At 51.6% G+C, this 13,527-nt stretch overlaps 1 protein-coding gene across 1 annotated transcript in view; it reads right to left on the bottom strand.

Annotated features, from left to right (window-relative positions):
- Window positions 1-651: 651 nt before the first annotated feature.
- The window catches only part of SCARA5 (scavenger receptor class A member 5), a 105,423-nt gene continuing 92,547 nt past the window's right edge, over window positions 652-13,527 (bottom strand). The window contains exons 8-9 of the mRNA XM_081269815.1: window positions 11,256-11,450; window positions 652-2,705 (exon numbers count right to left, since the gene is read on the bottom strand). Coding sequence (XP_081125941.1) covers window positions 2,569-2,705; window positions 11,256-11,450 — 332 coding nt within the window. The 3' untranslated portion in view covers window positions 652-2,568. The remainder of the gene's footprint in view (window positions 2,706-11,255; window positions 11,451-13,527) is intronic.

Below are 13,527 nucleotides of genomic sequence, written 5' to 3' on the forward strand. Positions count from 1 at the left end.
AGCAGTTCTCTCCTGGCCATCACTTGTGATGTTCTGCTTGAGGCCTGTTTCCTTTGGATTCCCAAACAAGGCTGCAGACATCAAGTTCTGCTGAGGTTTGCCTGTGTTCCCCTAAAGTTCGATGTTGGAACTTCAATTCCTCAAAATGCAGCATTGGCAGAGTTTGGGTCATAGGGTCAGAGTCCTCATAGATGGATGGATGCCTTTCTCCCACAAGTTCTCTCCCTTATAGGACTGGCGTAGTGACTGCCAGACTGGTTTGTTACAGAGCAAGTCCATTTCTCGTGTTTTGTCTTTTGCATGCACCTGCTCACCCCTGAGCGGAGGCAGTTCAAGTCTTTCTCCAAGTGTGACTGTCTAATTTTAGAGTTCCCAGTCTCTAGAACTGTGATCCCAAATTAATCTCTTTTCTTTTATAAATTCCCCAGTCTCGGGTATTCTTTCATAGCAATAGAAAACAGACTAGGACATGTTCCATCAGGCTCTTGGTCTAGATCCTTCTGTCTTCCAGAAGTAGTCAAGCAGCTTTTCATAGACAGCCCTTGTTACCAAGCCCTACTGGAAAATGATCAGGCTATCAACCTCACAGCCCTCCCCACACTCCCTGGGTTTTCATGAGAAAAAAAAAAAAAAAACATGATGGAGAAGATATTGGTGACATGTTTTTCACTTTATTGAAATTCTTTCTTACAAAAGGTTTGATATATTTTAGGCCAGGCCTAATTTCCTTTAGTCCCTGAAATACACAGGTCCATGGTCAGTTCCATGTCCTCTTAGGTAGGTATGTAAACTAGCCGACTTCTATGTTTAAGATTCAAACACTTTTCAACATTGTTTTTATTTTATTTAAAACAAGATGTGTTTCCCCAAATGAAAAGACCAAGTAAAAAATTTATCTGAGTCTTCACTGGTGGGGTAACAATTTCTTTGCTAGAACTGAGTTGTGAATTCTTTTCAAAGTGACATCTTTCCACCTTTAGTATTTTGCTTTAAATGCAAACTTTGCAATGAGCTGAGCTATGTAGTAAGGAGTGCTGTGTTTATATATGCATACATATATTGGCTCTGGGAAAAGATGCATGAGCACATGTGTGTTATGTAAACATAGCAACTGATCAGAAGGAGAGTCTCTGATCGTTAGGACACTGGTGAATAACAAGCATACTGTAAGCAAAGAATGACCAAGGGCACATATTGGCTTAGTTGTCAGCCAGGCCTCTGCTGGGCCCATGCTTGAAGGAACCCAGGTCTCAGTTTCCCAACACACAATAATGCTCACCTGAGGTGACAGGCGATCGTGTATCCAACTGTGAGTTTGTGATTCCTCCAAGGAGAGGTGGACTGTAAGTACTTGCTACCAGGTAGCAGCCCCCAGCCCCAAAACATGGCCCAGTCCAACCTCCTCCTCATGTACACTTCAGAGTCTGACCTCCCAATCACCAGGAGGGGACAGAGATTGCAGATGAGTGGAGGGCCCTGGCCTCTCACTCCCCTGGAAATTATAGGGAGTCCTCACTTCCTTCCATCCTATAGGACCCATCAGGACTTGTGTCCCCTGACTACAGGAACACACCTGAAGAGTCCTAGAAGGTGCAATGTCACCACCTCCTAACACTCGACTTGCCTTTAACCCTGACTGCCCGATGACCAAGCGGTCAAGTTAACATGGGCGCTCACCCTCCCAATCAGCCCTTCACATCTGTGTGGCTTTCTAAGCACCCGTGTCTCTGACCCAAGCTTCTTGCTCAGGCCTCCCAAAGACACACTAAGCTTCCAGTGGGAACTTGGCCTCAGCACTCTCAGTTTCTGACTTGAAGGCCAGGAGAATGGGTTAGGTGAGTGCTACCTGGAGGTAGTACCTTACCTGGACTGACATGCCTTGTACCAATGTAGCAAAATGGATTAATTTAGCACCAAGGTACTATGTAGCCCACCACGGTAGTCATTGAATAAATGCTGGTTTCACTCCCCTTCTCCAGCTCCAGCTGGGCTTCTGCTGGAGTCTTGCATTCCCTCTTGCTCCTACAGGTGGCTTCTCCTCTATGTTCCCTCCCCAAACTAACCCCCAGTGTGTGGAGGCAGAGGAAAGAGGGGAAACCAAGTCATTCAGGATTGCCTCTTGCTGGGGAGGCAGATGTTGAAACTCGTGGCCTAAATGAGGCTTGGGAATTATCTGAAGAGTCAAAGATCCGTAACACCACCCATCTCCATTGCCATGTTTGTCTCCGATATCTTCTCAGCATTCAAATGTAACCAAGAGACTGAAGGGAACGTGGATAAGAGGCCCTGTGGTTGGCTCAGATGGCTGAGCAAACCAGTGGTCCAGTCCACCAGGGCTCCCCATGCAGGAACCCTGGGGGGAGGGAGACAGATCCCACAGAGCACTCGAGCAGATGTCAAGAAGGAGAGTGGCAAGCCACCACGGTCCGGGGATAGGGCTATGGGGGCTGGGGGTACTGGACCGGGCAGAGAAGAGGCACAGCCAGGGTAGCTCCAAGCGATGTCCCTACCCCAGAAACGCAGGAGCAAGGCTTGGTGACAGGGCTTGACCTGGGGCTGTGCCCATTTTTAGTGTCTATAGCATGTCACCCCAGCATCCTCAGCATGTCCACAGTTTGTCACCCCCCATTTGGAGAAGCTGCAGCGGAAGATGGTTTCCTCTGTGCCCTTGCAGGCGACGTCATCCATCCAAATCCTCCCTGTGCCTGTGGAGACAGGTCAACATGGCTTCTTAGCAGGGGTGCAGGAAACGGGAGGAGACGGGGCATGGTCCTGCCTGCCCCTGACAGTCTGTCCCTGACGGCCCTGTAGGCACTTCTCAGATCTGGGGCTTCCTTCTGCCCTTTCCACCCCACCAAAAACTCATGCTTATTTCTAGGCTCAGTTTCTTGGGAGGAGAATAATAATAATTGAGGTGACAACATTCGTATCTCCTATGTGTCAGGCATCTTATACATATTAGTTTCCTCTGTCCTCACCACGGTGCTTTGAGGTAGGTATTAACAAACACCCATTTTATAGGCAGGGAAACTGAGCTCAGAGAAAAATTGGTGCAAGGTCACTCAGTCACCCAGCTTATAAGTGGCAGTGTAACCTCAAATTCACGTCTTGCTGCCTCCAGGATCACGCTTTGTAAGACACACTGCAGAGCTTGGGAGATATGGTAACAGGAAGCCTTTGTTGATAGTGAGGCAGGGTCTAATCAGGGGACAGTATCAGCCAGACCCTGGATTGCCCCAGAGCCAAGTTTGTCAATACCAACATCACTTCCAACCTGTGAGCATTAAGGCAGATGGTCCCATTCTGTGAGCCCAAAACAATGATTCTGGAAGCCAGATATACATTGGAGGATATTCAAGAGCATCCTTAAACCATAAGTAATCAGGTGAGGTCTCCAAATCCAAGGTTGGTGAGGCAATCTCCAGCCAGCCCTGTCACCCTGCTAGTCTGAAGGTGCCCAAGTGTGGAGGGCCTGGTGCCTTAATGAGCTCTCCCAGGATTGCGTCGGGGCACAGAATAGCAGACTTGGCACCGTGGGACCTCAATGAACTTAAAGGGGCTAAACTAGGGAAGCCAAGTGAGTCTCCATGAGTGAATGGCAGTGCTGGCCAGGTCAGGGCTTGTGGAGGGAAGAATGGAGTAAGCTGCACAGTAGTCACCCTGTGCCACCACTGACAAACAGACGGGAACTTCTGGGCTCTCTGGGCTGATGGCTATGTCTGGCCCAGATGGTGGGACTGAGCTCCAGGGCTCCTAGGGAAGCAGTAGCCTTGTCACTCAGAGTGGGGTCCTGGACTTGGGAGCTTATTAGAAGTGGAGCCCCTCAGTGGTGGCCAGGCCCTACTGAGCCAGGGTCTACGTGTGAACCAAGGAGCTGTGTGTGCACTGAGAAGCACGGGCAGAGGCAGAAGTCGGGCTCTGACGTGGGACACGCCTCAATTCAAGTCTCAGTACCATGTGGAGTGACCAGGTTGGTTTCCAAATAGAAGGGGCTTCCCAGGATGTGGGACTTCCAGAGCTAAAACCTGGCGAGTTGAAGCCAAGCCAGCACTGTGGGTCACCCCAACACCCTCACTTGTTGGGTCTATGACAACCGGGTTAAGAGTCATAAAACAGGTCCTAATAATGCTACTGGTGGGGTCACTCTGAGCGAGTCAATGAGGTTGTAGTTCCTGTGTTGAAAAGGGCTGTGGAATCTAAGAAAACCTGTAGTAAAGGCAATTCAGGACCGGGTGCAGTGGCAACCACTCCAGATGCTGAGGCTGGAGGATCTCAAGGTCAAGTAACTTAGCAAGACCCCGTCTCAAAATTTAAAAAAAGGGCTGGGGATGGAGCTCAGTGGTAGAGCATCCCCAGGTTCAAATCCCAGTGGCACCATAAGAGAAAGGTAGCTTGGGTTGGTCCTGTTATGCCACCCTCATGAGTCATCTCAGCGGTTCATCTCAGCGGTCAGGAAATCCCTCTCCTCTTTAGTGAAATAGTCAACTATCAAAATGAATGACAAAACTCTGTCACTGAGCTGCTCAGTGAAATCCCCTTACAAAGAATGTCAAGGGAACATCTAAACCCACACTGCTGACCGAATCTACCACATGAACGAAGTGGTGTGGACATATTCTGGTTATGTAGAGCTTGTCACCATCTGCCATTATGGGGATGGCCCTGCAGGGCGTCTGTGGCAGATCAGGAAGGAGAGGCCTACTGGCCGGCTCCTTGGACCCCATGCCTCCCCCAGGGTCTCCTCTGCCTGCTGAGCTGTGGCTCTTGCACAATAGGCCCTTCAAGCACAGCAACAGCTCGCAGATTAAACATCTCCGGGAAAACACATCAGTTTACAAACTACCCAGCAAAAGGCCACAGACCCGAGAGCTCTCTGGGATTAGTCACACCCAAAGCAAATAAAGAAGCAAATAAAGGAGACTAACAAAGAGCAGGCCCAAGGGTACCCGGCCCGAATGTGCGTACAGGGTCTCAAAACTCCAATCCTTAGTTGGTGTTCAGCCAGGGAGCCCTGGCCAACATCCAGACATGGAAAGGCCATAAAATGGGAATAGGGTCATTAAGCGAGCAGCCTGGAACATCTTTGGTTTTGACAACAATGCGGGACCTCATTGAAGGGGGAAGGAAGTGACAAAGCATCTTGACCTCTCGTGCTATGTCACAGAAATGAGTACTCTGGGGGTTCCAGCTGCCAATCCCTACCTTAGCTTTAGAAGTGACATGTGAGTGCTCAAGGTGCCGTCCCAAAACCAGGGCAGTGAGTTTGTTGGGGGAAACCCCTGGCGGGGGGCAGGGTTCATGTGCACAGTCCAGTCTGAGGATCTCTGCTGGGTCAGGTCTGTACTCTACAGGGCCCAGTTCTATAGTGACATGATAAAGTCCTCTAGGGTTAGTAGGGCAGGCACCATGCTTCCCATTTTACAGATAAGAGAAGAAAGCAACAAGGCACTCTTCCACTGTGAGGGGGGCCAGGCAAAGAGCCCAGGTGGCCTGATGTGCACAGCGCCAGGTTTGAAAGTGACCATTCATTGAACAAATGTTGGAGGTCCCGCTCTATACTCAGCCCTATTGTAGGTGTTTGGAATACATCGCTAAACAACAAAAGGCAAAGCAAAAAATCTGTCGTGTGCAGCTCACATGGGAGCTTCTATATATTTATTTAAAGTAACATGAATAGTGGGATTAGGTTACACTGAATCCTACAGGCTTCCATCTGAGCCTCTCAGCTATTTGACAGATATTTAAGTGCGAGGAAAACTGAGGCCCAGAAGATGAAGTGACTTGTTAGTGTTTCTCTAATTATTAAGGGACATGACTCGGCTGGCCTCTGACACTTAACGGGTCCAGGACTTGCTTCTTATTACAGAATCACAGTCCATAACCCACAACACCTAGCCAGGGGCGGCAAACCACAGGGCAAATGTGGCCCAATGCCTATTTTTGTAAATAAAGATTTATTGGAACATGGCCTGGTCCATTTGGTTACTTATCGTGCCTCACTTCTCTGTGTAGTTGTGACAGAGGTCATCCAGCCCACAAAGCTTAAAATATTTACTGTCCAACTCTATGCAGAAAATGTAGGCTGATTCTTTCACTAAGCAATGTCCCAGTACTTGCACCTTATTTTAGGAAAAAAAAAGGTCAAAATGGTAATAACGATATAATTAGAAGTGAACACTCCCGAGTCCATCCGCCTGCTGCCACCTGGGAAGCTGTCTGACTGTGCCCATCCCAGTCCCCTCTCTGCACCTGTCTCGGGGCGATGCTCCCTGTTCTGGGATCCTTCCAGCTGTGCTCATCCCAGCCCTTCCACCTCCCCAACCTGCTCCAGCCACACCTCTCCCTCTCCAGTGCCTCCTGGGCAAATTTAAAAAGTAAAACAGCTTCAACTCTCTCTGATTTGGGTCTCTCCTTGCTTTTCTCCATGGAAACAGATAATTTGATTACTAAGCTCTCTCTGGGAAAAAAAAAAAAAAGTAATGGTGTCGGACCACAGGGAGGACTGTCAGGGATTGGAGATGTTGCCAATTACACTGGGGTGGGCTCAGGTTAGGCAGGCACTGGACTCCTCTCTCCCTTTCTCCTCCCTCCCTTCCTCCTTCCCTCCCTCACTGCCTTCCTTCCATCCATCTCTCCCTCTCCCCCGCTTCTCTCCTTTCTTCCCTCCTATATTCATCCAGTTCCTAATATGTCCCAATTCTGGGTTTTGAACTGTAAAGGCAAAGCCCCCAAGATGTTCGCGTCTCTCCAAGGCCAGGCCAGTGTGAGAGGCCATGACAGAGATGTGCCCCAGATTGCCACCGGAGCATGGAGCAGGTGCGTCTTCATCTTGAGGTGAGAGATGGAAGGAGCCAGAGAAGCTTTTTTCAAGGGGCAGTAACTGAGCTGACTTTCATGCGGAGCAGGAACTCCCTGGCAGAGGAAGGAGGGAAAGGCCTCGCAGAGAATCGCAAGTGAGGAGACAAGGCGACAGGAAACAGCACCGGTGTCCTCTGAGAAAGCAGACACCGCCAGGGGAGGACAGCGTGGGCAGCAGGCAGATGAGGAAGGCTTTGGGTGCTAAGTGAAGAAAACCAAAGTGATCCCAAGATAAAGGCCCGCCAAGGACCCAGGAAGGAGCCGGGCTGCGTAGGTGCTCGTTTTAGAATGGTCCCAGGCAGCCACGAGGAGGAAGGCACCAGGGCCAGCTGCAGGTGGCATGTGCAGGGTTGGAACTGCTACCAAAGCCCTGCTGACTGACAGCCCCCTGCCCCCAACGCACAGCAGAGAGACCTGGGCCATGTTCTAACAGCTTGGTGGCACGCGATCTCCTTTAACATTTGCTATCTCACTTAAAAAGGAGAACTGAAACCTAGAGCTTAAGAATCTGCTCAAGGTCACCACCTAGAAGGTGGCAGAGACAGGATTCCAACTTGGGGGTTTGACCCCAGAGTCGGAGCTCCTAATCACCGTTCTACCCTGCCTGAGGTCTTAAGGTGAAGACAGTGAGGATGGATTCAAGAGGGGCCAGAGCGGTGGACACTGGTAGAGACAGAGGGACTCGGGGACTGAGTAGGAGACAGGGAGAAGCGCCCCAGGGTTCTGGCTTGGATGGGCTTGACTGGGAGGGCAGTGCTGGGGCCCCACCAGAGGAGTTAGGATCTGGCAAGAGGGAAGAGCTGGGAGTTTGGGCAGGTCCTTTGAGGTACCTGTGGGCATCTGGGAGGTAACTGGACATTCCAGTCTGGAGCTCAACAGAACGCTCTTGGACTCAGAGAGAGATCTGGGTTGATGATGAGTCCCCGGGTATGGCAATGGCCTCCAGAGACAGCGTGCAGAATTCAAGGATCACAGAGGCGGAGGAGGGGGGCTGATGGATAAGAAGTTTTAAAGAGGAAAGGGGTACAAGAGGGCCCTGGAACAGCGCAAGAGCTTTCTGGGAGGCTGAGGGAGGAGGGATGGGCCTGTGTGTGGCTGTCAGAGGACGTGCACCCTGAAGACGCGGAGACACAGACGATGGAGGAAAGCTGATGAGTGGGCGAACCAGGACTGAGAGGCAGGGGTCAGGTGGGTAGGAGGCTGGGGCCAGGGACCTTACCAGCCCCACCCACTGCCAGGAGAGGGGGCCTCCCCTCCCTTCTGCCCAGCACTCTGTGGCGCCAGAGCCCTTATCATGCTTAGAATCCCCCCCAGCTGGACATGTGTGGTCAGGGCAAGGCTCCTTTGGCTCTGTGCCCTGCCTGCACCTAGCACCTGTCCCACGAAAGTGTCCTGAACCTTCCTGTGGGAATGGGGAGAGGCGTGGGAGCGCAGCCTGGGTTGGCAGAAAGGGCCCCTGGCTGGGCCTCAGCTGTGGCTGTCCCCTCGAGTTCTTCCCTTCCCAGGCTTCTATTTCCCTCCGTGTGCCCTTTAGTGACACTGGCCACCTATTTTCCCAGGGCCTGAGTAGCATGTGAGACAGGTGAGTGGACGGGCGGGGAGCAGTGGTCCAGAGCTGAGGCTCCACAGACCTGAGTCCTCACACTGCTTTGAGGGATGGAGTGGGAGTTTAGGGCTTCCTCCTCCGGGTTATGTCATACAAAAATCCAGGAAAAGGAGGCCGCAGTCTACAGGATGGCTGGTCCAGCCTGGGAGCCATGTGCTGGGGTTGGGCGACCTTCACTTGGAGGATTGCTGGTTCAAGGCCAAGACTGCCACGGCCTTCAAAGTGTCTGTTTGGACTCCTTGAAAAGAGTCTATGGTTTCGCTTCCTATCCTCGCTGGATGGAGCCTGAAACCGAAGAGCAAGGACTCCCTCTTCTTCTTCGGGGAGATGCTGTGACAGGATTCCAGGTGTTTCCTGCCAGCTGTCTCAGCAGGCACCCCCAGTTTCAGCAGATGCAAAGGGCACCCAAAGATGAGCTTCCAAGCAGGAACTGCATCCTGGGGTTGAGGATAGAGGTTTCCAGGGCCAGTCTGCACATGACCTGACTATTCCCCATCGAGAGAGGACATACCACCCTTTCCCCTCATGCTGAACAGAGTCCCTGTAGCCATTTAGCACAAGGTTGGGGTGGTGCCAGCAGCTGCTGCCTGGGGCAAGACAGCACACAGGCCCAGCTCTAGTCCACTAACAAAGAGCTGCCATGGTGGGCTGCTGCCGTCCACAGACCTGCAGAGAGACCTAGCTCCTGAGTGTGGGAGGACCAGGCCAAATCCCACCCCTCGGCACAGTGCTGATGTTCCTGAAAGGAGAGCAGCAGTGTCCTAACTCCCAGGGCCCAGACTGGACAGCAATCACAGATCCTGCAAGCCCTTTACTTAAAGACGGGGACACAAGACCCAGAGTGCAGAAACAGCAGGCCCAAGACCACACAGCCAAGGGACAGGTCACTACTAAACAGGTGTGGGGAGCGCAGGATTCCTCAGAACCGTGGTATTGGTTTTGAGTCAACCAGGTTTCTTCACATTCAAGGTCTTGCACGTGAGTGCGAATGTGTGTGCTTGAGTGTGGGTGGAGGTGGGTACTATGGTCATTCAGCCCACATTGGCCGGTGCGGAGTGTGCTCCTTGTTGTCCATGTGTGGATGGTGGTCAGAGCAGACTGAATGCTATGTTCACCCAAATTCACATATTAAAAAATCTAAGCCCCAAGGTGAGGGTATTATGAGGACTTTGGGAGGTGATTAGGTCATGTGGGTGGAGCCCTCATGAACAAGATTAGTGTCCTCAAAAAGACACTCTGGAGCGCTTCCTTGATCCTTCCATCTCTGGGGACACAGCCAGAGCTCTCTGTGAGCCTGGAAGAGGCCCATCACCTGAGTGTGGATCTACTGGTGCTTTGATCCTGGGCTTTGCAGACTCCAGAACTGTGAGAAATAAAATGCTGTTATCTGTTTTGTGTGGTACTGAGGATTGAGTCCAGGATGCTCTACCACTGTGCTATATTCCCAGCTCTTTCCTTTTTACTTGAGACAGGGTCTTGCTAAGTTGCCCAGGCTGGCCTTGAACTTGCAATCCTCCAGCCTCAGCCTCCCAAGGTGTTAAGATTACAGGCATGCGCCACCTGGTCCAGTTATTGATGAGCTACCCAGCTTCTGATATTTTGCAATAGCAACCCAAATGAGATTAAGACGGTGACTGTAGAAAGCATGCTGAGGGCTTTTGGCTGATTTGTCTCCCTCCAGAAGTCACAGGACACAGTCCTGACTCTCCATAGTTCAGAAGGTGACTGTATTTGGAGAAGACTTTAGACAATTAAGGTAAAATGAGGTCATTATATTGGGCCCTAACCTGGTAGGACTGGTGTCCTTAGCAGAGAGATTAGACACACACGAAGAAGGAAGACCACCTGAGGACCCAAGGAGGAGATGCCATCTGCAGCCAGGGAGAGAGGCCCCAGAGGAACCCCCGGCCAACACCGTGATCTTGGACTTCCCCTCTGGAATGGAGAGGAAATAAATTCCGGATGCTCAAGGCACCCAGTCTGTGGTATTTGCCACAGCTGTCCTGGCAGAAAAGGGCAGAGTTTGAGAGACACACATGGGGGGTGAATGGAGACCGGAGCTGGGGCCTTGTAACAGGAAAAGAAAGAATGGTTACAGCCGGCTGCTGCCAAGGGTTAGAGTCTTGGCCCTTTGCCCCAAGCCTCTTGTCCCATCTGTAGGAAGGGGGTTGTGCCCAGGCAAGTCAAAAGGAAAGCCACAGAATGGCCAAGGAGGACATCTTCTTGTCATATGAGGGCAAGATGGAACATCTGGGGGTGTTCATCTGGAGAAGAAAAGGATCAGAGAGGCAGAGACAGAGCGGGTAGGACATGGACTCCTGAGACCCCTACCTGGGTCTGATGACAGGTTCTGCCACTTGCCAGCTGTGGGACCTTGGGCAAGTTACCCACCCTGTCTGAACCTCAGTTTCCTCTTTGGAAAGGGGGATGAAATCTCTATCTCCTTCATACTGCGGTAAGGACTCAGTGAGTGAATATGTGTAACACGTGTGGAACACCATCACTGAGTGCTGTATAGTTGTCAAGTTTGCACAAAGGTGTGGCAGGGGTGAGAAAGCAAGCTGCAAAGATCCGAGGAGCTATCCAGTGGGAAGGGACTAGTCATGCACTTGAGACACAGGACGGAGAACAAGGGCCAGGAGGGGAGAGAGGAGACAAGCCTGGGTGTTGGCTGCGTGCCTGGGGGATGGCAGGATCGCAGCAGAGGAGCTGGGGCTTCAGAGAGGAGAGGGGAGACCAGGACTAGGATCAGCGGGCCCTCTCCCCAGTCTTTTTCCTCTGCAGGACTTACCTTGCCCGAAGCGAGCTGTCCGGTACACCTCCTCGGCGCCACGGAAGCCCAGCATGCGGCACACCACGTCCCCGTCCTTCTTGTCCCAGCCGTCATCGCACACGGTGCCCCAGCGCCGGTCGTGGTACACCTCCACGCGGCCCTCGTGCAGACCGGAGCCATTCACCAGGCGGATCATTGTGACATCTGCACCACCTGCCGGAAGACTGAGTCACCACCTGGGTCTGGACCCCCACCTGCACCTCCTGACTCTCCTCCCTCCAGGAGGGAGGGAAAAGCAGGCTGGGCTGCAGCCACAGAAACAGGGTGTCCCTGCTGCCCGCGGTCAGCCTCCTTCACCCCCAATTTCCTTCTTTTCTTTCTTTCTTTCTTTCTTTTTTTTTTTTTTGTTGTTGTTTCTAAGACTTTCAGGTTCTCAATTGGCTGGAAGGTACAGAGATCAACATCCTCCGGCAGAATGGGAATTTGTTACAAATGACAAGCCTCCATTGATTGACACCTTGTCATTACCCGAAGTCCACAGCTTCCCCCTAGGTTCATTCTTAATTTTGCACATTCTGTGGGTTTGAACAAACGCATGATGAGACGTGCCCACCATCACTGTGTCACACTTTGTAGCTCCACTGCCTGAGAACCCTCAACCCAGCAGCCACGGAGCTTTGCCCTGCTTCTGTGGTTGCCCCCATAGTTCTCAATTCAACTGGAATCAAGCCACGTGCGGCCTTTTCTGACCGGCTTCTTTGCCTGAGCAAGACTCGTTCACTTTTCCGTCGTGTCTTTTCACGGCTTGCTAGTTCCATTCTCCCCAGGGATGGTCAACATTGTTTGGAGAGGCTGCAGTGTGTCTATCCATTCACCCACCAAAGGGCATCTCGGTTTTTCTGAATGAATGAAGCTGCTGTAAACATCCATGTGCAGGTTTTGGTGTCAATGAGAAGTCTGAACTCATTTGGGTAAATACCAAGGAGTGAGGCTGCTAGGTTCCTCTTGATCTTTTGAAGCCTGGTGACCAGCAGCCACACTTGTCAGGGAGGAGGGTGTAGGAGGAACATAGAAAACCAAGGGACAGTTAAGGCTGTCTTGAAGCCAGGGAGACCTGCCTGGGTGTGGATTCCGACTCTGCCCCTGATGCTCTGTGAGAGACAGTGAGTGGTCGACCAAACCTGGACGCCCCTTGTTATGAAGCACCTCCCTTATTTTAAATACCATTAAGAAGGGAACCTTCTTTATGGTGGCAAATGACATCAATTGCTGGATGCTTCCCGACTTCAGAGATTCCGAAACGTATGTCACAGAATCAGTGAAATTTAGTGATATGCAAGGAGAGCTCAGAACGATGCCAGACTCACTGGGGCCTCTTCTTTTTTCCTACTCTAGTGACCTTACGGAAGTCTTCTGGCCTCTCTGAGGGCATTTCCCCCACTGTGAGATGGGGACAACCCCTGCTTCACAGGGGTGTTGTATAGATGGCTGAAATCATCTCTGTCAGCAGTGCATCACATGGCAGGGGACTGTGCCACATCAGGAGGTTGACACAGAAGCCTCAGGGTGAGGTCAGTGTGCGTGGGGGTTGGCAGGAGGATGCTGTGGGTTCTGGCGCAGGCGGTATGCAGGGTGTCAAGTCAGAGTCACAGTAACAGGAAGAGGCCAAAAGTGACACAGGTAGCGGGGCTGACATTTAGGTGCCTGACAGCCTCTCTGCTCTGGCCAGCCTGATCTCACTCCATTCCTTTACTCTCGTAGGCAAATAAGGGACTAAGCGTCTGATAGAAAGCAGTGGGTACGACCATGAGGAAGGGCCCACCCTCGTGGGGCTGGTGCTCCAGTGGGGGAGACTGGCAGAATCCCGAGTCCACGTGTAGTGACAGATGGGAAGAGAAGGAAAATGTCATTTGAATGATGAAAATATTGAAATTCCCTGGAGATTTCAATGTATATGGAAGTGGCAAAAGAATATTTGGAAACAGGACAATTTCAAAAAATTAGAAACATGTGGTGACCATAATTATGGAACTCACAGCGTCACATTCGAGGATGTCCCTGGCCCCTGGCCCATGTTCCTCATGCACCAATTAAAGTTATGACCCCCTAGTGGGCCACTCTCTTCCAACTAGTGCCACTTGACCTCAGGGACTGAGACAGTGCCTGGAGTCGGGGGTAAACTAGAGAGCACTCCACCCAGACCCCAGTGTCGCTTCATCAAGCCTTGGAGCTGGATCCTCATCACTTGTCTCCGGGTCCCCAGACTCCAGGCTGCTCCCATGGTGAACTA

Source organism: Spermophilus citellus (genome assembly GCF_964194105.1).
Source record: "Spermophilus citellus genome assembly, chromosome: 16".
Lineage (NCBI taxonomy): Eukaryota > Metazoa > Chordata > Mammalia > Rodentia > Sciuridae > Spermophilus > Spermophilus citellus.